The sequence below is a fragment of the Corylus avellana genome, chromosome ca9 (assembly GCF_901000735.1).
Source record: "Corylus avellana chromosome ca9, CavTom2PMs-1.0".
Lineage (NCBI taxonomy): Eukaryota > Viridiplantae > Streptophyta > Magnoliopsida > Fagales > Betulaceae > Corylus > Corylus avellana.
In genome coordinates, this window is record NC_081549.1 from 7,392,943 (window position 1) to 7,418,107 (window position 25,165).

At 37.5% G+C, this 25,165-nt stretch overlaps 2 protein-coding genes across 4 annotated transcripts; both read right to left on the reverse strand.

Annotated features, from left to right (window-relative positions):
- Nucleotides 1–2,413: 2,413 nt before the first annotated feature.
- On the reverse strand, nt 2,414–4,740 carry LOC132191796 (syntaxin-121-like). The gene is made up of 2 exons (XM_059606897.1): nt 3,790–4,740; nt 2,414–3,246 (listed from the first exon to the last, which is right to left on the reverse strand). Exons 1-2 carry the CDS (start codon nt 4,343–4,345, stop codon nt 2,822–2,824), a joined length of 981 nt encoding a protein of 326 aa, XP_059462880.1. The 5' UTR covers nt 4,346–4,740; the 3' UTR covers nt 2,414–2,821.
- Nucleotides 4,741–5,444: 704 nt separating this feature from the next.
- On the reverse strand, nt 5,445–24,616 carry LOC132191337 (uncharacterized). Of its 3 annotated transcripts, none has more exons than XM_059606294.1 (28): nt 24,289–24,616; nt 24,051–24,145; nt 23,171–23,264; nt 22,727–22,831; nt 22,380–22,542; nt 21,181–21,301; nt 20,990–21,052; nt 20,792–20,872; nt 20,577–20,671; nt 20,331–20,481; nt 18,772–18,858; nt 17,847–17,966; nt 17,631–17,759; nt 17,443–17,540; nt 17,238–17,361; nt 16,461–16,568; nt 12,647–12,788; nt 11,824–11,934; nt 11,579–11,642; nt 11,363–11,438; nt 10,522–10,707; nt 10,307–10,417; nt 9,852–10,016; nt 9,595–9,753; nt 8,326–8,559; nt 7,226–7,399; nt 6,376–6,488; nt 5,445–6,237 (listed from the first exon to the last, which is right to left on the reverse strand). In XM_059606294.1, exons 1-28 carry the CDS (start codon nt 24,446–24,448, stop codon nt 5,685–5,687), a joined length of 3,882 nt encoding a protein of 1,293 aa, XP_059462277.1. In that variant the 5' UTR covers nt 24,449–24,616; the 3' UTR covers nt 5,445–5,684. The 3 variants fall into 3 exon arrangements, with proteins under 3 accessions (XP_059462277.1, XP_059462276.1, XP_059462278.1); XM_059606293.1 differs by having other exon boundaries at nt 11,579–11,684; XM_059606295.1 differs by lacking the exons at nt 22,727–22,831; nt 23,171–23,264; nt 24,051–24,145; nt 24,289–24,616 and having other exon boundaries at nt 11,579–11,684; nt 22,372–22,439.
- Nucleotides 24,617–25,165: the final 549 nt, after the last annotated feature.

Genomic DNA, 25,165 nt, shown 5'->3' on the forward strand with positions numbered 1-25,165 from the left:
TCGAATTTAAATTGGCATCGTGCGAAACCCGCACGACGAGGTTGATCCAGCAGAGCTATACAGCTTGTCAGCAACAGTGTCGTGCAAGTGTTCTAACATGAATGGTCTAGTGGAGCCACCGAGAGTTTCGTCAGTTTTTTTTTTTTTTTTTTTTTCAAATAAAAAAAATGACTATAAGAGAGAATATTTACCACTTCTGATCCGAAAGGAAGAAGAAATGGGAGATCCTAACAACAAAAAAGGGGTGGCCCCCCAACAACAAACCCTAAACAAACTAAAACAGTACAACAATAATTACAAAGGGTAGGAAATTGGTCAAACAAGTGACATGGTTCTCTCAAAGGGCCGCACTTGGCGGTAACAGAAGCTAAAGGGGCACAGACAAAATCCGAGCCCTCAAAATGAACCAACAATACCACCGGAAGGTGATAGAAGCGGAATGGGCACTGTTGTAGTCCATTGAAGGGACTGAAGCACAAAGAGTAACCAACACAAATCCGAAAATAAACACAAAAAACATAAGTAACAGAAAATACAAGCCCAACAAAAGCCACACAAGGCAAAGCATAAAATTAAAAAGCAAGAAAAAATCTCCAAATCCAGAAATCAGCAACAACAGAAGCGGAGATGGCGGAGTTGCGGAGGCTCGAGGTGGTCGGAAGGTTGAGCGAAAGGCAGCAGCGGGAAGAGATGATGCCGGAGACGAAGGTGGAGAGGCAAGGCTGCCAGAGGATGACAAATCGAGCTTCAAAGAAACCGAATCGGAGACCCATGACAAATCCGAACGAAAAAACCATTGCCGTGGCTCGGAAGGGGCAGTGGAGCGTCGAAGGTTAAGCTGGAGTTGTGATTTTTGGATGAGATTGGATAAATCGCACAAGGTAATGGATAAGACCTCAAAAGAGGTGGAAATAACCGAAAAAAAAAAAAAAGAAATCACCGGTAAGAAGCAGCATGGTGAGAGAGGAAAGAGGGATAGAAGAGGGGAGGAGAGGAGGGGAGGAGAGGAGGGAAGAACTTCCCTCCTCCTTAGGCTTTTTTTTCCTTTCTTGCTCTCTGACGGCAAGAACCAAGAAACAAGAACCAACTCGAGAGTGTCGTCAGCAACTTATCCTAATGCCTTTGTTATTTGGCAAAAGATGCTGTTAAAACCTTAATTTTAAAGGCGTCATGATGGGACCATTTATGCATCCTAACGCTGTTTGAGGACCTGCATACGTGATTCTCACATGAATAAATTAGGGTTATCGTCTTTTTCTCTATATAAGAATGTCTTTGTTCTATTGGAGACCAAGTCTAAGCATTTAGGGCGTTAAAAAGACACAGCTTATATTCATTCTATTGTGTGCCAAGAGAATCTTTGATTAGTACCTAAGAGCTCAGGTTACCTTAACTTACCACTACAGAATCAAGCAGCAGATTGTATAATGGATACATACCTGCCCCAAGAAGTCTCGGAAGAGACCTTGGAATGGTTACTGGAATATGAAGGAAAATTCAAAGGAGATTGCCTAGAGAAATTAATCAAACAAAACAACTTCACTATCCAGAGTTCCCTAGACCAAAAGGACTAGAAATTTCTATGGGAAGTCAGGATCCACAAGAAACTCAAAAATTCAAGCACAAGGAAATGTATTTCATGATGCTTGAAACATCTCCCGTCACATAAAACACAGTGATGTACAAGGAAATAAATTCAGGAACAGAAGGCCAAAGCCGCCCGAAGCCGAAAAGGCGGCAATAAACTTGTTACACCTCGAGTTAGTGTGCCTAAAGAGAGTGAAATGTGATCCATAAGACCAAATTAGCCTATTACCAATTCATCATAAACTGCCAAAGACAATTCAGAATGGAAACAGAAACACAGTCTCAGACGAGTTTTTAGAACTAGCATGTACAAGACTTTTCTCAGAATTCTCTTCTTTCTAAGCAAGATGGGAACTCTGTTTTCAAATATTCCTGATTCTCAATGTTTTTGGAATCTAGGATGGCTAATCTCATTTTCAGATACCGCCTAAAGATAAAAATGATTAAGCATGGTGCAGCCAGATCAGCTGGCCCCAGACCGAGACATAGGTAAGCTTACATGTTTTTGTTGTTCAAAGAAATGCATGCACTTGTATCCAGAGTGAGCCTATGCAAATGTATTAGACAGCAATAGAACTTTGAATGCACAAATCAATGGCTGCAACAAGGACAAACAGATATATATCTCCTTGAACATGAGTCAAGGTCTTCCCAGATACATGGGGAAACTAATTACTATGAATCAGGACTGTGGAAGACCAATAATGCAAGAAATTTCAACCTTGTCTCCCAATATTTTCAGTTTTGAGTAATAGAATATTCAACTTAACCCCATTTGGGTATTACTAGAGAATGGGATGAAGGAAGAGTGAAATACTTTCTCGTCAAAAATAAATAAATAGATGCATATAGAAAGGGAGAGGATCCCATAAAGAATACACATGGCAACCAAGCAACAAGATACAACTAAGCCACCCAAAAAACCTAATTACAGGAAAATGAATCTAACATCAAAGGGGTGAGACAACCTCAATGAGACCTAGCCACATTTCATTCTTTTGTGCGCCACAAACAAGATTGGCCCTGCCTACCATCATATAGACAATGTACAATGCTCTCCTAGGTAGCTCCATATCAATATCTCTAAATGATACAATGAAAACCAGGTCTATCGAACCTCAACCCCCACAAATTCAAAATCTTATATAAAAAAAACCAGTTAAACCAAAAAATGAAGAGGTCAAGTCTCATACTATAATAAAGCATGAACTATAACGTGTAGCAGAGCGGCGCACTATGATGCTGGAGGAGGAGGAGAAAGAGCAGCAGCAGGAGTATTGTTGTTGTTGTTGCCTCCGCCGTTATCCCACGGCTTGACAGTAAAAAGCACCACAAACAAAATGATCACCAGCAAAATTATGATAGCATAACAGGTCCATTTCCGGGTGTTCTTCTGGTATACCCTGGCAGTCTGCAGCTGCTGGGTTCCGCCCCTCACAAATGAATTAGCTCTGCCCACATGGCTCTCGATGTCATCCAATTGCTCCCCTTGGGCCTGGACCAAGACGGCCATGTCCAGGAACACCTGGTGTAGCTCTTTCAGATTCTTCTCCATATCCTTCACAGCATCGTGCCTCTCTTGAATTTCTTGTATGGTGTCCAAAACTCTACCCCTGCCTTGCTCTTGAATGGCTCTTTGCAAGAATGTCTCACTCTCACCTGTATGTATTCGTCACATATTTTTCTTTAGTCTCAATATTATCCAGTGTTGATAATATGCCTCAAATCTATACATAGACCCATTTAATTAAAAAAAAAAAAAAAATAGTATTCTCCCTTATTAATCATATCAATCCTAGAATTTTACTAAAATTTGTACTGTAATGAATTAATCCATACTTGTTTACTGATTAAACAATTAAAATTAATCATTTTTTATTAGCTTGATTGTTGGGACAATGGATATTTGATCATAATATAATTTATAATTGTTTATTGATTATACTATTAAAAGTAATATATTTTCTATTTTAAGTTCTAGGATAATTGGTAATTGGTAATGCTAAAAACATTATCGGAATTATATCAAACACAAAATTATCCCATGTGTCTTCAAAACCTCTGAAAATGAATATTAGACATAATTCACTACTTATTTCGAAATTACCAAATTATTTTCAAATATCCAACTAGTAATTATAATCTAAAAATACTAAATTAAAAAAATCGAAAAGATTATAAAGTTCAAGGTGAAGCTCTGACCTGTAGAGATGAGAAGGTCAACGGTCTTCTCATCGGGATTTTCACCGGTGACGGTGAAGTACCTCCGCTGTACGGTCTCCCGGTACTCGGACGAGATCTGTTGCCTTAGGCCATTGAAGCTGTCCATGGAGTCCTTGAGCTTCTTCCTGAGCCCGTTGACGACGGAGGTCCGGGTCCGGTCCGAAGACGAACCGGGTCCGCATCCGGGGAGGCTTCGGTTGGCGGCGTTGGAGCGGTCGAGGGCCTCGAGCTTGACCTTGACGACCTTGGCCTTCTTGAGGGCGAGGGAGACGTCGGCGTCCATGCGGGAGCGGAGGTCCTTGACGGCCTTGGCGTTGTGGAGGGTGAGGCTCTGCTCGTGGGCGCTCCGTAGGGACTTGTTGAGTCGGTCGAGCTCCTTGAGCTCGTCCTTGACGGCCTCCACGTCCTCGAAAAACTTATTGAGATTGACGCCGGTGGAGGCGGGCGTGGCGGCGGACATCTCGATGACATGGTGGTCAGGTGATGCTGGCTCCCCTCGGAAGCGCGAGAAAGAGCCGGAAAAGAGATCGTTCATCTTCTTCTTAGATGTTAAAAGAGAAAATCAAGTATCTGAATATAAGCCAAAGTTTAGAGAGAGAGAGAGAGAGAGAGGGTCTGGTCAAATGGGGTCTGCCGTCTGCCGGTTCAACTACTACAGCTCTGGGTCAATCAATATTGGTAGAGATAGAGAGAGAGAGAAGTCAAATGGAGGGGAATGGACGTGGATGGGTGACATTGGCAGGGGTATTTATGGAATTTTTTTTTTTTTTTTTTTTTTTGGGGGAAATGGAAAGAGAGGAGGAAACAAACAGCAGGGGAAAATGGAAGGTTCGTTAATTGCGTTCTGGGGTGAGTAAGAGATTTGTGCGTGGGAAGATATGTACAAGTGTAGCTGGAAAACGCGTTCGCGGGAGGGGAGGGTGTCTTACGTTTCTTTCATTTTCTGTGTTTTATTATGGGAAAGGGAACTTGTTTAAAATATTAAATAAAAAGATGAGACTTGGTCGCGACTCGCGACGTCGCGTTTGGTTTGGGTGGGATTTCTCCTATCTTGGTCGTACTGAAAAGGATAGATTAATTAACGTAATTTGTTCACATATTCAAAACAGAGAAAAACAAACAAACGAAAAGGAAACAATTATACCATCACCAAGTGAGCTCAAAACCGTGTGGATAATTTCATAGTATTCTAATCAAGTTGTGGGATGAGATTGGAAATTCAAGTTTTCACCATTAGCCAAAATCTAATTTCATTTTTGAACAATTTTTTCATGCGTACGTGTGCCTGGAAGATGTTAGAGGTAATTTTTTTTAATAACTTCTTGCACGTGTAAACACATAATACTTCAAAGCCGACACAAAAAATTGTAAAATATTTATAGAAAAGTAATACTTATATTCGTTTTCTCTTTCTCGTTTTTCTTTTATGGCTTCAACTTGTAGAGCTAATCATGCTTAAAACTGTTTTATAAAAGTTTCTTAAAAGGTTTGACAGTGAAAATCATTATTAAATTTTAAATAAATTATTATTAGATTTTGAGTGAAAGCGTTACATACAACATCCGACATGCGTAATATACATTTAAACAGGAGAGAAATTTACAAGGAAAAAGATCAAATTGCACAAAGCATCATTAATACAATAAAAATAGCTCAAATTTCTCTATTAAAAAATGGTCAGTCCTTGTACATCATTCGGCAACAAATTAAATTCATTTTTTTAAGCGCTATTATTATTGCAAGAATTAAAAAAGAAAAAAGAATTTAATTTCCTTTCCTACCTTCACTATCTTTTTCACACTTTCTATTGCTGTGAAAAATACATTAAAATACTATACACTGCCAAAGTTACAATACCAGCACAGGATAAAATTTCAAGATGATTGGAGGACACTAAGATAATATGGATACCCCTGGCATGTTCCTGAAGACCGACTTGCTCCCTCCTGGTTTCCTGGGTCATTAGAGGATACAACTTTCCAATGCAAAACGTAGTTTGACAGATCATATATCCCAGGAGAGAATACACAAATCTGAAGAGGAATTTCAGATGTGGACATAGGCTCAAGTTGGATTCTGGTAGAGCTCGTCCCTGACCAAATGAATGGGGGGACACTCTCAACTGACAATGACTTTCCGGCTCGGGATCCACCGACATCAGATGTAACTTTAATGTCATTCACAACCGAAGCATCGCGCCACCCTGCTTGGTCTCCAGAGGGATCAGTAGATACAGTGGTAGTTCCTTCACTTAAATGGCCACTAGAATTGGTGGAATCAAAGGTGTTAATGCGTACGGATGCAACAGCATCTGCTGAGTTGTAAATAATCATCCTTAAATTAATTTCGTAAAAGGAGGCAGAGAAGTCATGATATAGCGTATGAGGCCCATCCACTTGCCAAGATATCGGGCTTGTGCTTGAAGTGCTATACATTAGAAAAAATAAAAAGAAAAATAGTTAGTATAATAAAATCTAAGAAAGGGAAATGATAGTAAAAGAGAATAAGAATTAGTACTAATTGTAGATTTCTAATTAAAATCCCTAGTTTCGGTCTGGAACTTGCCTGCAGTAACATGCATGATGAGAAAAAAGATGTGGCGGATTGGAAACCCCAGGAATGATGTTATCCTTCACGGGCCGAGTGATCAATATGAAGTCAACTGTGTTTGGGTCTCCCTGATCAATGCAAAAATAAAATTTTGATTATATAGTAAAGCAACAAACCAGCAAACAAAAATGCACAAGCTTCTAAACTTGGATCAGAAACTCTTAATCGCTAATGAAGAGAAACCTGAGGTTAGCTTTCAATCTGCAATTTTGTCATCTAGATTACATAAGACCTTTGAGTCTTAGTGTTGCAAAAATCCTTATACGAGACTAAGACCCTGAGGTTATTGAAGCAAATTTACAGAGTTATAAAAAGGGTGCTCAACGTGTCACACATGATTCTGTGTGTGTGTGTGGGTGTCGTAATATTGAAAATGATAATCTCAGGTTGGTTGAAATGAATCTCCCTCTCCTTCAAGCATGCAGGTCCATTTTTTTGTTAGTATTAGATGTTATTAAGGGGATATTCGGCAGCTCAGCAATAGTGAACCAGGTCTTTTTTTTTTTTTTTTTTTTCTGTCGCCTTTTATTACTGTTTATTTTTTATTCTTTTATCCTTGCACAAGAATCACATATGAACACAGTTGCTAGAACAAATACAATGCAACCAAGATATGACAGGTCTATACTTCGACTAACAGATAATATAACCCTGATTACTAATCATGAAATGATTCAGATACCAATTGCAAGAGAACTACAGTGCTAGTTGCCTTAAATGATACCAAATAATAACAATCTCAACAAGTGCATGTTGCACTGAAATATTAAAATAAGACAGTACATAGCATGAAAAAGTAATCAACCTGATGCGACATTCCCAGGTGCAATCTTTCACAATGGTGAAAATCAGCCAGAGGTGAGCTACAAATGTCAAAAAGTGGTTCATTACTACCCTCAGGACCCAATCTTACATCACTTCCAAGGAGTGGGGAAAGGGTAGATATCTCGTCTTGGGAAGTTAATGACTTCCTACAACTCTGGTGCCAAGAGATCATTTAATCAGCAATAATAATTAGTGGAAACAGTATTTTTAGTTAGAGAACAAAGCAACGGGATATGGCAAAAACCAATTTGTACAAATTTATGCAAGAAAAAAAAAGGGTACTGCCAAATGGTAGAGAAAGTGGCAATGCATGTAAGCCAAAAACCAGAAAGCTTAAGCATCCCAAGATATGAGGTCTGCAATATTAACATGTGTCTCATACAAAGAGCTCATATAAGAGTACTAAATTATTTAAAATATGAAAAACTTCACTGAACCCCTCAGAATGTTCAGCGATTTTACACTCATTCCCCTAAACTTAAAAAATTTTCAATTTAGTGTATCAAACTTGAAAACGCTTACAATGTCACTCCACCATTAGGGTTTGGAGTTAAATCAAACGAAGTATAAGTGAAATGTCTCTTATACTCCTATATTTAATTTTTAAATAATTGAAAATTACAAGAATTTAAAATTTTTAAAAAATATATATAATCCATGACTTGGTCATGGGTTAGCTCGGCATCAAATTTTTTTTTCTTTTTTCTTTTTTTTTTTAAAAAAAAATTAAAATTTTTATTTTTAAATAAGGGTATTTTGGATATTTTGGCGTCCTCCATTAGGATTATAAACTTTTTAAAATTGGATAAACTAAATTGAAAGTTTCTAAGTTTAGGGGGGTTAAGTGAAATTTTCCCTTTAAAATACAAAACCCATAACATATCAACTACACCTTGCTAACTAGATTATGATTAGTGCAAGGTAAATTGCAGCTAGACTCATGTCATATGAGAAAATTAGCAGTGTTGTATGTGATAATTAGATGAGTAAAACCAAATTCCCCCCCACCCCCAAAAAAATAAAGGAAATAAAAATCATTCCATAAAAAAGTGAAGCGAAAGGTGCATCTCTCGTACCCACCTTAAGCATGAAGAAACAAGACAATGCTTGACCAGCCATTAAAGATTGTGAAGGGAATATGGTATCAACATGCTGAAGCAATGAGATTTCCCACTGGTGCCCAACAGATGATAACTGATGAACCTGGAAACTCTCCGAGCTAGTACTGTTGACAACATCCATGCGCACAAGGAACTCTTGCAATCTTGATGGACAAGGACTGATTTGGAATGATATGTCCAATGAAGGTAATACCTGTTAAGAATTTTGAGTTAGATTTTATTAGCTTTATAGAAAAAAGAACCTAAAGTACACAGGTTGTATACTATAGGTCCACCTCAAAAATTACACTCTAAAATATAAAAAATTGCTAAGACCCCAAAAAAAGGAATAGGACACTTAAGGCAGCTACCCAGTTATATAATGATCTCATAAATACAGATTTCAATGATGAAAGCTCAACCCCATTGAACGTCTGATACTCCCATCTCCTTTCTCTCCAAATAGTCCACTTTAGACCAGCAAGGACGGCACCCTAAATAACTCTAGCCTAAACTTACCTTTACAACTCAACAAAATTCAGTAACTTTTTAGGCATCATCCAATGAACTCCGAGTAAAGAAGAAAACCAATAACCACAACTCTCCCATAAACAAGCGATGAAGTGACAAATGATCAACTGATTCGCCACTCAGTTAGCATAGACAGCACCAACCCACCAACAAATCTCTTTTCTTTTTTCTTTTTTTATGACGAGGAATCCCTTCAAGGCAAGGCCACTTCGTATACCCATCCTTGTCAGGTAAACCTCAGACCTATGCAAAGCACCCCATCCACACGGATCAAATAATATTCCGACTGCAATGACAGGCTGGACCCTAAAGAATTGTTTGCACTCAAGGGGATTCAAAGCTTAGACTTGACGAAAATGCCACCAAGACCAAGGCCCTTACCACTTGAGCCAACCCACCAACAAATTTCTTTATACATAGTAAATATGAAGATAGTGCTTATCAAAGAGATATTTTATTAAAAAAAGGATTACATATAATGCCAACACATCAAAACACTAAGATTTTCACAAGTAAATAAAAATAATCAGAATCATCTAAGAATGAACCTGGGTAAATTATCTTGACAAAACACTCAATGTTATCTAGGGAACTTGGTAATTATCAGCCTCAGTAACTATCAGCCCCAAAACTTACTTTCCTAATTCAAGCTACCCTACACCAAAAAACAAGAAAAGTACATCAAACCAATGCATTCCATCTTTCAGAGAGCACAAACCTGCAAGTCATAATGCATGCGCAAAGTGCGGTATTTAATGATGCTTGATATATCTCCCATCTCATAATATACAGTTATGTACAAGGAAATGTATCCAGGAACAGCAGCCCGAAGCCAAAGAGGCCACAATAAGGGTGTTTTCCCTTGAATTGAAGTGTCCTGAAAGACAGATAAACGTGATCCATAAAGCCAAAGTTGCCTCCTAATGTAGGGTATTACTAATTCAGCAACACATAATAGAAACATTCATCACTGACCTTGGGAAACAAAAACACAGTCTGAGACAAATTATTAGAACTACCATGTACACCACTTTGCTCAGAAGCTTTCTTCTTTTCTAAGCAAGAAGGAAACTCTGTTTTCAAATTTTCCTGATCCCCAATGTTCAGGAATCTAGGATCACTAATCTTCATTTTCAGATTCTGCCAAAAGATAAAATGAGTAAGCATAATATACACACCAAAACATGCCACCAGATCAGTTAGCCCCAGCCTGAGACATAGGCAAGCAAAGCTACATTTGTTGTTCAAAGAAATGAATGCCCTTGTAGCCAAATTACGCTTATGGAAAAGTGTAATACAACAATAAAATTTTGAAAGCACATATGAATGGCCACAAAAATGTCAACAGATATATTTCCTTGAACACTCAAGGTAAGCACAGATACAAGAAACATGTTATTGTAAGGATCATTGAATTGCAATTATCACACCTGCACAGTAAATTCTGATTGGTTCCTCAACTCCAAAACAAGATGCCGTATATCTCCTGCATAAGCCTTTTCAGGTAGCGAATGAATGAAGCCCTCGAGCTTGGGTAGACCCTGGACATTTAGGAGAATAGAGAAAAAATAAAAAGTTGCTCTTTTACTTAGTCTAGAAGCACTGGGGGATGGGAGAATGGGATAAGGAAGGGAAGGGTGTGCACCTTGATCACTATAAACTTCAGGTTGTCACGGGGAGCAGGTTTAGCTTTCCTTTTTCCCTTCGTATTTTTCTTCTTCATATGGTTAGAGTCAAAGTTGTGAAGACCAATTACTGAATCAGACAATTTCCACCTAACACCAACAATTTGCAGGATGCCTTCCACTTTTGGAGTAACTGTTAGTTGTACCTGACAAAAAATAGTGACTTGACATATTGTTCAAACAAGTATAACTAGTTTCGATTCAAAATATGTTTTAAGCAGTTCATTCCCCACCAAATCAATCCCTTAAGGCTGACTTTGAGCAACCCCATATTTCAATAAGTCTTGAAGTTTCTGAGAAAAATCAGACTTAATTAGAAAATTTATTTTTTAAACCATTAAAGCCTTTTAAAATAATTTTCGATAAAAATCAGAACGTCTTATATCTAGGACATGCTTATCTTTTTACTTATTGTACAAAGAGCTGCAATGCCAGCTGTAGAGTCCAATTCTTGATTGATCGATGCATCCTGTTATCACAATTTCTTCATATTTGTCTGTTTTAGTTTGGAATGCGTTGAAATTACACTCCCATTGTTTGTACTAGCTTAAATGGGAAAAGTATTGAGCTGTCATGCACAATTGCATGGTTTCAATTCTAAAGAGCAGATTCTTACAAGCAAACTGATGAACGTAAGCACTTAGCACAGTACCCAAATAACTCCCTCTCCCAGGCCGCCACTTTGGTGGGGCCAAAACTGGGCAATGACTTTCTACGGTAGCAAGATTGAAATAAATATAAATATTTGAACAGAAAAGAGGTTTTCATGCATTTATTCCATTGTTCCCATCAACCACTCACCACAGTTGTTTCACCCCCTCCTAACGAAAAGTCAACTTCAGATGAAGTAAATGAAGAATTTTCAGAGCTCATATCCCTGCAATTATCATGGAGAGATCCACCTTAGTAGTTGCAGACACAATGAGGTATGAGAAAACCACCACAGAAATAAGCTAACCTTATTTTTGATAAAAACCTATATATATATATAGAAGATGTAAAAATTCAGCGACATACCTATTGGTGGTCAAATTTATAAAGTCATCATCATTTTGAAGCTCTGCAGTTTTGCTACTCGCATCTGCACCAACAATGAGAAAACTATTGGCTCCACTTGCTAATGCTTTTTAGAGGGTTTTATTTATTTTTTAAAAAAAAAAAGTTTTATCAAACGAAGCCATAGCTTTTCTGACAAATAAGGATACTTTGGACAATGAAAAAACATAAATAATATATCTGAATAAGAACTGATAGTAACTAACCAGATTCCATTTCATCAGATCTTACAGAAAGCTCACATATCAAGGAAACACTGGAGATGGAAATAGGGATTTGCAGTGGATTTTTGAATTCAATATCCACCTTCACCGCTTCTGCAAATGGTTGAATATCAATATATCAAAAACCAAAAAAAAAAAAGGAAAAAAAAACTGGGCCTGTTAGAGGCTGGCCTTCACGGTTGGCAGCCACACAGTGACCATCAGATAGATCCGCCGCCATACTGTTCCAACGACCACCCACCCATGATATATGACATTGGTTCTATATATTTTTTTTTTTTTTTTTTTTTTTAATACTAGTTACCAAATATGTTTTCAAGAAAATAATCAACAAAAACCTTTTTATGTTCTTCATTGTGTTTTGAAAAGTGTTTCTGAAAACGAAAAAATGAAAACTATTTTTTGTGAGGGTTACAATTGAAAACCTGTTTGGATTAATTTTTGAAAGTGTATTCCATTTCCAAGAAGAGAAAATTGTTTTTGAAAACAGTTGCCAAACAGTAGAAGGACCCATAGTGTAATGGAATTTTTATTTGGAGTGGAAGCAATAATTGATGTTCCCCCAAAAAAGTTGGATTTACAAAGATGGACAAACAAAATGGGACAAAGGGGGTACATGTCTACGTTTTATGGCCGCTCTCTACCACCCGATCTATATAGCCCAGGGGCACAAAATTGTTAATTTGCCCTTAAACGTTGCATAACAATAATTAAAAAGTAATGTGATGCTACTTCATTTATTAAGTAATATGATGCGACATTGTTTGATAATGCAACTTCATATAAAATTCTATCACCTTCATACCTCCTGCCACACAAACATTTGATTCTCTGTACTTTTTGGGGATAAGCTTTGATTGCAAGTCCAACCAGTTAGTCTTGGCAGTAGACAACGATGGAATCATGTCCTCCTCTAAAGAGTGCCACAAACTTTCTCCAACAGTAGCCTGGAATGTTTAAAATCAACAATGACATTAACTACTATCTGCCCATCAACTAAAGTCAAAAACCACTTTAAAATGCCATATTTAAGCAAACCAGTGAACTGAGAAGTGAGACTTCTCATACAGAAGATCATTATATAATTTTCTTTTTTTTTTTTTTTTTTTTGATAGGTAATCAAAGAAGGATTATAAAAAGCATAGGCGCCCTCAGGCATACAGGAAATATACAAAAAATGGCAGAAGATCATGATATAAGTTTTTTTTTTTTTTGATAAGTATTAATGCATTAATAGAGCGCAGAGGGGCGCAACCCAAATACACAGGGAGTATGCAAGAGAGCGACTAAGTAGGGGAGAAAGAAGAAGAGAACATAAAGAGGAAATCAGAAAAATTAATCACTAAAGAAGCAAGCCAGCCTGCAGTCCAAGTGAAGAGAGTGTACAAAAAGAAATGAACAAAGTCCTCAAGGTTCCTCGACAAGTCCTCAAAACATCCTGCATTCCTCTCCTTTCAAAGGCACCATAAAAGACAAAGGGAAGCCATCTTCCACACCACGGCACTACTAGCTCTTCCACCCGAACACCAGCTGGCAAACATATCCTTGACACTTCTAGGCATAACCCAACACATGTTGAAGCGAGAGAAGATAACATCCCACAACTTGCGCACAACCCCACAATGAAGAAAGAGATGATCCACAGACTCCCCATCCAATTCACATAAACATTGATTAATCACCACAATACCTCTCTTCCGTACATTATCCAAAGTGAGAGATTTCCCAAGGGCGGCCGACCAAGCAAAAAACACCACTCTCGAAGGAGCCTTTGTACGCCAAATACATTTCCAAGGGAAGTGAATGGACTCTTTAGAAACAAGCATCCTATAAAAAGAGCGAACCTCAAACTTCCCTTTTCTTGATGGGATCCACCACATCCGATCCTCCCCTTCCCCACGAATCGATAACGAATACAAGAGCGAAAAGAGAGAGGCTAAGACCGTCTCCTCCCAATCATGAATTCTCTGGGTCAAGGTAACATTCCAGTGAACCATACCATTTAAGCACTCCCGGATAACCGCAATGGCAGCATCCCTTTTGCTAGCAATATTAAAAAGACCAGGAAAAGCTTCCTTGAGGGACATCTCGCCACACCAAATATCTTCCCAAAATTTAACTTACACCCCCAATCCAAGATCAAATCTAAAATGGCCCTGAAACGACCTCCAACCCTTACAAATGTGTTTCCATAACCCCACCCCATGCGTTCCACAAGAAACTTTAGAACGCCAACCACCCCCCAATCCACCCCATACTTTGCCACCAAAATACTTCTCCACCAAGCTTCTTCCTCATTTGCAAATCTCCATAACCATTTTTCCAAAAGAGCTTGATTAAAAAGACGCAAGCTCCGAATCCCTAGGCCACCCACAGCAATCGGAGAACAAACCTCGTGTCAACTGACCAAGTGGAACTTAGGCTCGTCGTTGAAACCCCCCCATAAAAAATCCCGTTGAATCTTCTCAATGCGATTCACCACAGAGACAGGAAAGGGAAAAAGAGACATAAAATAGGTGGGAAGATTTGATAAGTAAACAAGATTTTATATTAAAATAGCACAAATGCGCAACCCAGGTACACAAGAAGTATACAAGAGTAACATTTAGCTAGGACAAGAATGACAAACAACAAAATCAAGAAAAATAGGCACATTAATATAGTCATATAGTCTAAATGCAGTTGTCCAATGGTAGAGAGCATTGAAGAAGAAAGACTTTAGTTTTGTTAACGTCATCTCACTGTCATCAAAACTTCTATCATTTCTCTCCCTCTAAAGTACCACATTAGGCAAGACAAAACCACCTTCCACACTGTCGTACTCTAAAGACTACTACCCATCCCTCTCCAACAAGTGAAAAGGGGTACTACTCTTTTTGTCATAACCCTAGCTAACCAACACAGCTAAAAGCATTCCATACGGTCATAGCCATCTCACAATGTAAAAGAAGATAATCCACAGACTCCTCACTCCTCTTACACATATAGCACAAATTAACCACCAAGACACACCGCTTCCTAAGGTTATCCAATGTGAGGATCTTCCTGAGGGCGGCCGACCAAATGAAAAAAGCAACTCTCATGGGGACCTAATTCCACCAAATACTCTTCCAAGGGAAAGGATTGTTCATCAGGAACAAGGACATTGTAGAATGATCTAAAGTTGAATCCTCTCTTGGAAGGGGCCCAACAAAGCTTATCTTCACCTCCAAGTCTCAATCTGACAGAGTATAACAAATTGAAAAACGAAGCAAAGACATTCACCTCCTAATCGTGAGCTGCTCTGATAAAGCTAACATTCCACCGATGAGAATCATTAGAAAACTCAAGTGATCCACCATCACCAAATTCTCTTCCAAGGGAAAGGATTGCTCATTGGGAACAAAGACATAGTAGAATGATCTAAAGTTGAATCCTCTCTTGGAAGGGGCCCAACAAAGCTTATCTTCACCTCCAAGTCTCAACCTGACAAAGTATAACAAATTGAAAAACAAAGCAAAGACATCCACCTCCTAGTCGTGAGCTACTCTAATAAAGCTTACATTCAACCTATGGGAATCATTAGAAAACTCCAGTGATCCACCATGGAAGCATCCTCAACACAAACAATACTTGAAAGCTAGGGGAGCGAATATACCTTAGTAGTCCTAGCCGTAAACAATGGATACTAGGCGTTGTGTGTATCGCCCTATGTAGTGATAGCTAACGCATTAAGTATCCCACCGGGGAAGCAAAGAAATTTGCCACCTAGCCAAGATAGGAAAAGAGGTTCGCCTCCCTCTTACTCTCATCTATGAACCTACGGTTGCCTCTGTTATGCTCCCAACACCAACATTTCTAACACTGCTAACCCGAGTGAGCATTCAAATATATGTCCTACATTTATTCATGCAGGTAAACCATATCAACAGGTCTTCCATCTGCAAACAAGGCAACAAAAAGATTCGATTCTTAATTTGTAGAAACAGTGCTGTTGTTGCCTGTGTGTAGGGCTGTCCCCCACCCATGTCCCAAGGCACTAAGGGGCTCTTGTTTTTGGAACAGACATGCAGTGTCCTGCTGACGTTGAACAAATCCAAAAAAGCTTCTTTAAAGGTCTGATTCTCGCACCACAAGTCATGCCAAAATCAAATCTTAGAGCCTGGCATGGCTAGAGACTGCCCCCAATCCCTCTTGATACTTTTTCCATAATCTTGCCCCATGAAATCCATGGACCTCATTAGAACACCACTCACCTCAAGAGCTTCCATGTTTAAAGTCCACTCAAACCCTCCATAAGCCTTCTCTCTAATCTAAATACCACTTCCCCAAAATAGCACGATTGAACAAAAACAAGTTTTGGACCACCAACCATCCCTCATAGATCAATGAACAAACCTTCGACTAACTTACTAGATATAATTTGAACTCTTCACCAAGCCTACCCCATAAGAAATCTCGTTGTAACTTCTCGTTGTAACTTCTCTATGCAATTGGCAACACCAATAGGGAGGGAAAAGAGAGATGTGAAGTACATAGACAAATTGAAAAGAGGTGGGCAGGGGGGAGGAAGCATTTTCCAAAAACCATAAACAATAAATCTACATGTCAATATTACTAGCAAACATAATTCAACTTACAGCTGCAGGTGATGCATAAGTTCGATGATCATCAAAAACGACCTTAAGTGAAGAGATGTTGACCTTGGGCAACTGAAGTTTCAATACCTCAAATGTTTTACCTGTTTTCTACATTACCCAAGAAAAAAAATAGTCAAAATTCAGCAAAGCTCACAAAGATCTGAAAAGGAAAAGGTAAATGTTCAAATGGCTGATGGTCAGTTCAATGAAATGCATAAAGTACTAAACTTTAAATTCATTAAATAAATAAAATAATTTTTTTTATACAATTTTTTGGATAAGCAAATACAACTCACACATCCATTTGGGATTGAAGTTGTGACCTTACCTTCCAACTTTAATTGAATGTGGGGAGCAAAGATCATTTTGTGCAAGCACCATTGGCTTCTTTTTTGCCCCATTTTTAAAGAAAGCAGAAATAGTAGTAGATGCTTTAGCCTAGAAGGTTTTTTCCTATTACTAATCAGGATCTTAATGGGTATTTTTTTCCTATTTCCTATTTCTTAAATAGACACATTTTCCAATAAGGATTTCCAGTTTCCTATTTCTCAAGCTTCTCAAACATTTTCAATGGGTTCGAGGGTCAAGTTCAAACCCAGTTGAACCAGGCAGGCTGGCAAAATTCTTGTAACTCTGTACATGCCTATGGGCTGAACACAAATAGCACTTCCTCTCCCAAAGAATGGTTGGAGGCTGAAGTTATAAGGTCACTTACTGGATGAGCGTAACATACAGGGAAAAAAAATCATAAAGAATGATAACTAGAATACAACTCACCTGAACAATTTGAAGAAAGTCCCTCAAGAAAAACTCCTGTGTTATCTTGGACTGATGACTACAGGCCAGGACTTCCAACATATGTTTGACAGCCAGATCGTACATCCCAAGAATACCATACCACCTAAACCAAACAAGTTTATAAAGAAAGAGCCCATACCACAACTCATGAAGATTATGAATGCACCAAGTCTGGGTAGCTTACTGTCCAATATGGAAATGAACATGGTCGTTGATATGGCCCCATGTAATTCCTTCAAAAACAGAAACAGCACTTCTGTATGTGCGAATTGCATGTTTAATCTGGAAGACATAAGGTCGAAGCATTTTTCAAGGAGATCAAACATTTAGCAAGCTAAGCTACCATTTCCCATATCTTCATAAGATAGATACCTGATCACATTTTTTGTAGCGATCACCAGAAAGAACAAGATGAAACCCAAACTTGCGTAACATAGGAGGTTTCGACAACAAATAGCAATATGATGCTTGCTCAAGCATTACAGCTGAATGCAAAGGCTCCTAAGAAAAGAAAGTTATGAAAGTTATTACAAACCAGAAATAAATTTCTCATTCAATCTTAGTTTGAATAAGACTGCACATTTTTACCTCACCACAAATACGGAAGTAGACACTGGCGGCATCTGTATACTGATCTCTTGTCTTTAACATTTCTACCCACCAAAGACCACACCTTGTCGCATTTTGCTGACCAGATGGCCCAATTTTCTGCAATGAATATCAATTTAATGTCATTGAACATCCATCAAGGCCCAAACACGAAGAGAAAAACTTGCAACAACAACATGTATATACAAAAGCAGCCTCATACAATGGCAGTCAAACAAAAACTCTACGGGGGTGATGCCCAGTTTGCAACATAACCATCCACACAACCAGAAAATACCGTGGCTTGACAAAGGATCAACCTAAGTTATTACACAGACCAGGTGGTAACCAAATGTACAAACTGACTGGTTGCCTACTTTCAGGAGAGTCTGAACACAACATTATCATTTCCATTAACTTGTGCTTCGTCTAACTTGGTAGGAAACAAAGGAATTAAGAAGCATGTTGAGCAATGCAACACATGAGATCCTAAGAATTAAGAAGCATGCAGGAAACATTATCATTTCTATTGGACCACGTGAAATTCCCACAAACAAGAGGGATGTCAATGAGGCCTTGATCAAAAATGAATTCTGAAAATTCCAACATAGCCGATGACTGTTGCGAATTGCCGTATCACCCCCAATACACCATGGCATCTTCCACCAGCTCATAATCCCAACCAAGGGGTAGGAAACAAAAGACTTTTGACTTGATGACCTTCAATTTAAATTCACAGTAAAGGTAAAAAAATCCTCTAATCGATATTCTTTAGAGAATGCTTAGCTACAAAAGGAATTGTTGCAATGGAAGAGGGATATGCAATGTATGCTACAAAAAACAAAACAAAAAAAAAAATTAAAACAAACAATTATAGTCGCTCTCCACTTCCAAGTGGGATAAAGCAATAACAAACTAAACATACTAGATAGGTACTAAATGCATTTTCCATGCAATACTCTGCTTCCTTTCTTGATTGATCCAACATGAAGAATGCAAGACCTATCATTTCCTGCAAGAACAAGAGAGAAGCCAAGAATGTTAAATGGGGAAATCTTTTAAACGAGATAATACAATCAGTGACACAATCAAAGAAACAATCAAACAGAACTTCTGGCAGATAGGCAAAACCAGAAAATAAGTAAAATAACAGCACAGGCCGCAAAAGCATGCCCCAAGGATATCAAAACCAAGCTTTAGACAACTAAAACACCAAAAGAGGTTCAAACATATGGCTAATTTTGATATACTTAAGTATATTTGATCATTAGGCTTCTCATACAGAGTTTTTTTTTTTAAATAAAACAAAGAAAGAAGAAAGAACAAGGGAGAATAAGAAAAAAATAAGAGAAATACTCGTGATATATAAATCACTCTAGAGTAACACATGTCAATGCCCATGTCCAAACCAACACCACATGAAGCTAGCCGAAAATCTTGTAAATGTAGTTGCATACTCATTGGTGCAGCTAAGAATACAAGCACTATGGTTAGATCAACTTAATCAAATTAGAAAAGGTAGAAACAAATAAAGAGATTTTTTTTTTTTTTTTTTTTTGATAAGTAGATACAAATAAAGAGATATTGTATGCTCTAAGCCACAATCCTTGGATTTGTAAACAAAAATAAGAAAGGATTTTATATCTCCTACATGTGGAACATGAAATGCTATATGAAAGGATTTTGATGATGTCTATCCAGTTGCTCAGTTAAAAAGGGAAAAATTGATGTCTACCCAAATTTCAAAAATTATAGAGTAATTGTTTTTTCAGTTTTTTATGGGGTTTAGTTGGCAAAGTTCTCTTGGGAATAGTATCTGGTCAACTTTGTTAAGCAAATTAGAGAAACTGGTTCTGCTTCAATTATTTTTTTCCTCTTCCTCAGCCCAATTTGATGGACTCATCCTCCACGTGGACGTGAAGGATTATAAAAAATGAATGATCATTGTATTGTTTTACTTTATGTGCTTGTTCAGATCATTGGTGCCCGGATCTAAGTTTACAAGCCAAGGAGATGATTGCAAGGGTTTAAAGCGCGAGGAAAGGAACCCAACATAACAAGGAAGAAATGCAAAAATTGCTGGTTGATATAAAAGCAAACCATTACTCAAATCGTCTTTGTAAAGCTCAATACTTCCAAGAGAAAACCATTTCAAGAAAAATACAATCCAATGTAATACCCTTGCATCAATTTATACAAAAGGCCTCTTACGTGGTATGCACAATCACCTTACACAAACAGAACCATTTCTGTTTATAAAATCAAGGCTTTTGAAGGAACACACCAAACCTGTCCCCCAGGCCTTACACAAACAGAACCATTTCTGTTTATAAAATCAAGGCTTTTGAAGGAACACACCAAACCTGTCCCCCAGGCTAGCCCCCAAGAAAGACAACACCCAGAAAGTCACTTATGGAACCCCACAGAACGATCATTGAAACAACTAAAAGACACAGCAATGATAAATCAAAGATTTGAAACTACCTGCACACCAGCATAGCGCTTCCAGGCTTTGTCAAGCTTGTAATCTGTGGAAATTAGACGATAATTTGACAATGCAAGCTCATAATCCCGTAACATGAAGGCATAGTCACCCAAAACCCTAATCTGAGACTCAATGGAGCTAAATGTATACCTTCAACAGTAAATGTCAAAACAAAATTAGGAAAACACAGCAAGAGAAATGAGAAGCAAGCAAAGGCAGGAGATTAGCATATTTGTACAGCATACATAGGGCCATCAGGGGAATCTGCCACATCTTCTTTCCCTTTTCTCCACCATAAGTTTTTTATTTGGTTTCTAAGACCTTTTCTTGTAGCAGAAACCTAATCACAATAGAATATGAAAAGGAAAGAAGAACAACAACAACAAACTTTAGAGCAATTATACATGAGAAAGTACAAGATTTCCATCAAGTATGAACTCAAGAACTCAATATACAATACCTGTTGATTCAGCACACGTATTTTTTGCTCCATGTAAGGAATGATGTGTTTAGATGATAAATCTTGCATGAGATCTTTTATCTGTTCCCAGTTTGTTCAAAAAGGTTCCACAATCAATCTTTCTGACGCAAGCAAATATTTGAATAGTCAAATTAAATAACTTTTTCGAATGATCCGCTATGGTGATAATTGATTTACCTTATTAAAGTCATCAATGTTAAGGAAGCAACCAAGACACTGACTAGGTGAAGGATCACATTTCTGTCACAGAAGTAGATGAGACTATGGCCTTAACATTACTGACTTCATACAATAATGAAAAACCACAGAATATCATCTCCTAAATAAGAGGTGAAGACAAAACAAATTACTTCAGTAAAGTAACTTACATAAGGAGCCCAAGGATTCTCTGGACGTTCAACGAGCCCATGGGGAGAAGAATTAATGCAAAGTAATTGACACTCATTTGAACCAAACGTACTCCTCATTTCTGTTAAAATCTTAGCTGCTCTGTGAGGGGGAAAATAATAAAGCTCACATAAGTGAATACAGATAGGCAGCAAAATTTTACCTCAAAAAAAGTTATACTGCCAATATTATACACTGTAACTAACAGCTAAACCAATGGGCATATGGGATGGAGTTTGAAAAGCAGCCACAACTTGCAATAGTAGAAAAATCTATACAAAAACATCCAACTAAATTAGGTCTTCTCATTAAGACATTGAGTCAAGTCTGAGTGTGAAAGCGAGAAATTTAACTTCCTATCAAAATGCATAACAAAATATGTGACAATGTGTCTCAGGTCAAGAGTTGAACATCTTCATAGAGTGATGCAATAGATAAACTCAAATACACCTTAGAAAAAACTATTTCAAATTATTCAATTTCCTAAATGAGCTCTATTTCAACATTAATACTTGTATGCCCAAGAATTTTTTTTTTATAAGTAATTCAATCTTATAAAAAGTGCAGAGGGGCAAAACATAAATTACTCACTTAACTTAATTCAGGCTTTCGGTTTGGAAGTTCACCTCATTTCGAATCATGTTATACAGAATACAAATAACAATTAGGTTTTTTTCTCTTCATAGACATGCATAAATTTTTTTTTTTTATGATAAGTAATATTGTATATATCAAAAAAAGAGCAATGCGCCTCTAAGTACACAAAAGTATATGTAGGAAAACCCTCAAAAACCCACAAAAAAGACCCTATGCAAACCCTAGAAACCAAAGAATCATAAAGAAACTTGATGCCCCATAAAAACCCACAATAACCCTAAGCTCATTATGCAAAACCTACACCACCCTACCACTGACCCTACCAGAGCCACGGCTTCTAGCCTAAAAATTAATGGAGTATTCCAAATTTCTGAGCTCCCTCTTCCCCTTAACCTTTGAAGCAGAACCGTCATTTTTGGACTTCTTCTCCTCTTCAATGACTGAGACATAGGCATACATAATTTATGTGCTTTCCTTATTTTAACTAGTATAAATCACTAGTATAATCTCACAAAATCATTGTCTAATACTTTCAAACATTAAAAAATAAAAATTAAAAAAAAAGGAGAGAGAACCGGTATACTTCTCTTGAGTGCTATCTTGATTATCGTGCACCAATAAATAATGCTTCAAGATCTTCGGGTCCATTGCACCATCATTAAGAAGAGAAGGCAATTTGTTGGTGTTAAAGAGGTCAACAAATCTGTTAATAGGTTGTTCATCCTTCGAAGAAACAACTAAAAGGCCTGCAATTTGGACGGTGAAGTTTTATATGTATCAAATAACTGTCTTCCAATTCTTTTCTTTTTTTTTCTTTTTTTTCTTTGTTAAGTACTGTCATCCTATTCATAGAAAGGAATAGAACCGTTAAGCTTTAGAAGTAGATAGGAGAAAAGGAACAAAATGTTATAACACGTGTAAAACACTTACATGCTACAGGATGGTCAAAAGATTCATGGTCCGAAAAAGACATGGTCCGTACGAGCTCTTTATTGAAATACTCGAACCATGAGGGTTGAATTCCAGATTCAGAGCCTGCAAAGGGAAGCCATCGTTTATAAAAATCTAACACAAAAATGGCTGTTCACCAAACCTGCTATCCTGAAAAACTATTACAGCTCATCCATATACTAATTATACAAGTAAAGTACTATAATCAAAGTATTGACTAAAGACACAATAACCTGTACTGAATAATTTTTAACAACAATAAAAAGAAATGAGGCATAAGACAGCTGCTAAGAGCAAAAGGCCCAAAAGAAACCAGCCACAGTAAAATTGCCATGCAGGAGCTTATAAATTGACTATTGTCCATTCACATGATTCTTCTAATTGGAAGCTACTACTGAGATTCTCTAATATGAGTATACTTACTGGCGAGTAGATTACTAAAGTGAGGGGGGTCCGAACACAAGTCATCTTTCTCCCCAGCCTGAGTAATAACCTGTTTCAATCGCTCTTTTGCTACCTAGTTGTACAAATACACAATTTCAGACAGCGACAACTCAATATACTGACAAAGAGATATTATCATGTTCTTGCAATTAAAGATGTAAAATGCTGCTACATTTGGAAGACCAATGTCTACCTGAACTAAAACATGATACTTCCATTATATCCCTGTATTTGTTTCATGGTTGCACATAGAAATTTCAGACACTGTAACTGACAACTAGCATATTACATGTCTCAATCCAGGATTGTTTTCAAGTGGAACTCCAAACTCTTAATGTTTCTCCTCCATAGACCCCCTCTCTCACAATAATATGCAAATAGCTCCAAATTCAAAGCTTTACGAGCTATCAACTACTAAATTCCCAACTGTTTGGTTGCCAGGAAAATTTAAAGCAAGTAAACCATAATAATGAGTCTTTCATTATATTTTTTATTTTTTTTATAAGTAATATTGTATATACCAAATACACAGGAAGTATACAAGAGAATGCCTAACTAGGAGAAGAAAAGAGAACAAGAAAGTCAGAAAAACTAATCAATAACGGAGCTAACCAGGCAGCTGTCCAACTGAAAAGAGTAAAGAAGAAAAAGGACGTGAGCTCCTCCAAGGTCCACAAAGCATCTCGCATTTCTTTCACTCCATATATAATGAGTCTTTCACTATATATTATGCTAGTCTCTAACTAAGCTAAGCAGCTCCGCTAAGCTCAGCTCTGCGGAGGCTTAGGTTTTTCGAATTTACAATTCTCTTACATTTCCTACATATTTACATAAACCAAACGGTACTTTTAACAATTACCTCCAAGTTCGGTTGCCGAATATCAGATGCATAAAACAACCGCAACTTGAACTTTTGCAGCCTGTAGGGTTGATCACTCGCTGTCCGTACAGGTACTGCAACAAATGGAAACGATCCAAACACACAGGCAACCATCAAATTCCTCTCAAATCTAACCCTCAAAAAATCCTAGCATACACATACATACATATACACATAAATATGCATAAATATAGAGATAGAGAGAGGTAGGGATTACCGTCGATGTTGTTGAAGGAGCAGAAGGGGCTGAGCATCTCGACGAAGGAGAGGCTGTTCTTGAGGCAAGATTCTTCGACGAGAGGGGTGCAGAGCACCATGACAACGGGAGTGATCTCCTCCACTAGCATTCTGCCAAGCGGCGTGTTCGCGGGATCCATTGTCCTCTTTTCCGGTTGCCCAGTGAGCTTCTGCGCTAGACTCCAAAGGCCGCACTGAGTCGCTCGCCGGGTTTATGACTCAGCTCGTTGGAACGATTCGCTGAGGAATCTGGCTTGCTCAGATCTCTGGGGACAATGGAGGATTAGATTCAAAAGCCAAAGCTCGTTGTAACTGTAAAATGTAAAAATTCCCTTTTCTTTTTTTTTTCTTTTTTTTTTTAATTATAGTTTACTTCAAACTTGACGTCAATTTTCAATTCGAATACCAAAGTTTTAATTTTTGTAATTGATCCTTTAAAATTTTAAATTTTTACAATTTGACCAATTTTATCCAATACTTTTCATATTATTCCTATTTTTTTTTTTTTTTTATTTCCAAATTTTTTATGTGACTGTGTAACAGTGAACGAGTGTTGGGCTGATAAAGAGCCGGACTATCCACGGGCCCAGCGGGATTTCTCTCGTCTTTTTTACCTGAAGAACATTGGGTTCTTCAAATAAAAATTAAATTTGAAAAAAAAAATTGCTTTATTAAATTTAGAGAAGCTTATAACAAACTTCTTATATATTTTTTTTTATTTTAATTAAATATTATTTTTTATTAATTTTAAACTAACTATGAAAAGAGAAAATAAAAAAGAACTTAAGAATTCAACTTTAACTTCTTGGCTCTTAGATTATAAAGAACATGTTTGAAAATAGTAAAGAAAAAAATGC

What these genes read in the sequence shown, in the direction of transcription:
- LOC132191796 (XM_059606897.1), bottom strand. Translation starts at nt 4,345, where the DNA reads ATGAACGATCTCTTTTCCGGCTCTTTCTCGCGCTTCCGAGGGGAGCCA. An exon ending in TGACCTTCTCATCTCTACAG is followed by an intron (nt 3,247 to 3,789) that starts GTCAGAGCTTCA and finishes GAATACATACAG; the next exon opens with GTGAGAGTGAGACATTCTTG.
- LOC132191337 (XM_059606293.1), bottom strand. Translation starts at nt 24,448, where the DNA reads ATGGATCCCGCGAACACGCCGCTTGGCAGAATGCTAGTGGAGGAGATC. An exon ending in CTTTAGTAATCTACTCGCCA is followed by an intron (nt 22,832 to 23,170) that starts GTAAGTATACTC and finishes TTCCCTTTGCAG; the next exon opens with GCTCTGAATCTGGAATTCAA. An exon ending in ACTTCCGTATTTGTGGTGAG is followed by an intron (nt 17,760 to 17,846) that starts GTAAAAATGTGC and finishes TTCTTTTCTTAG; the next exon opens with GAGCCTTTGCATTCAGCTGT.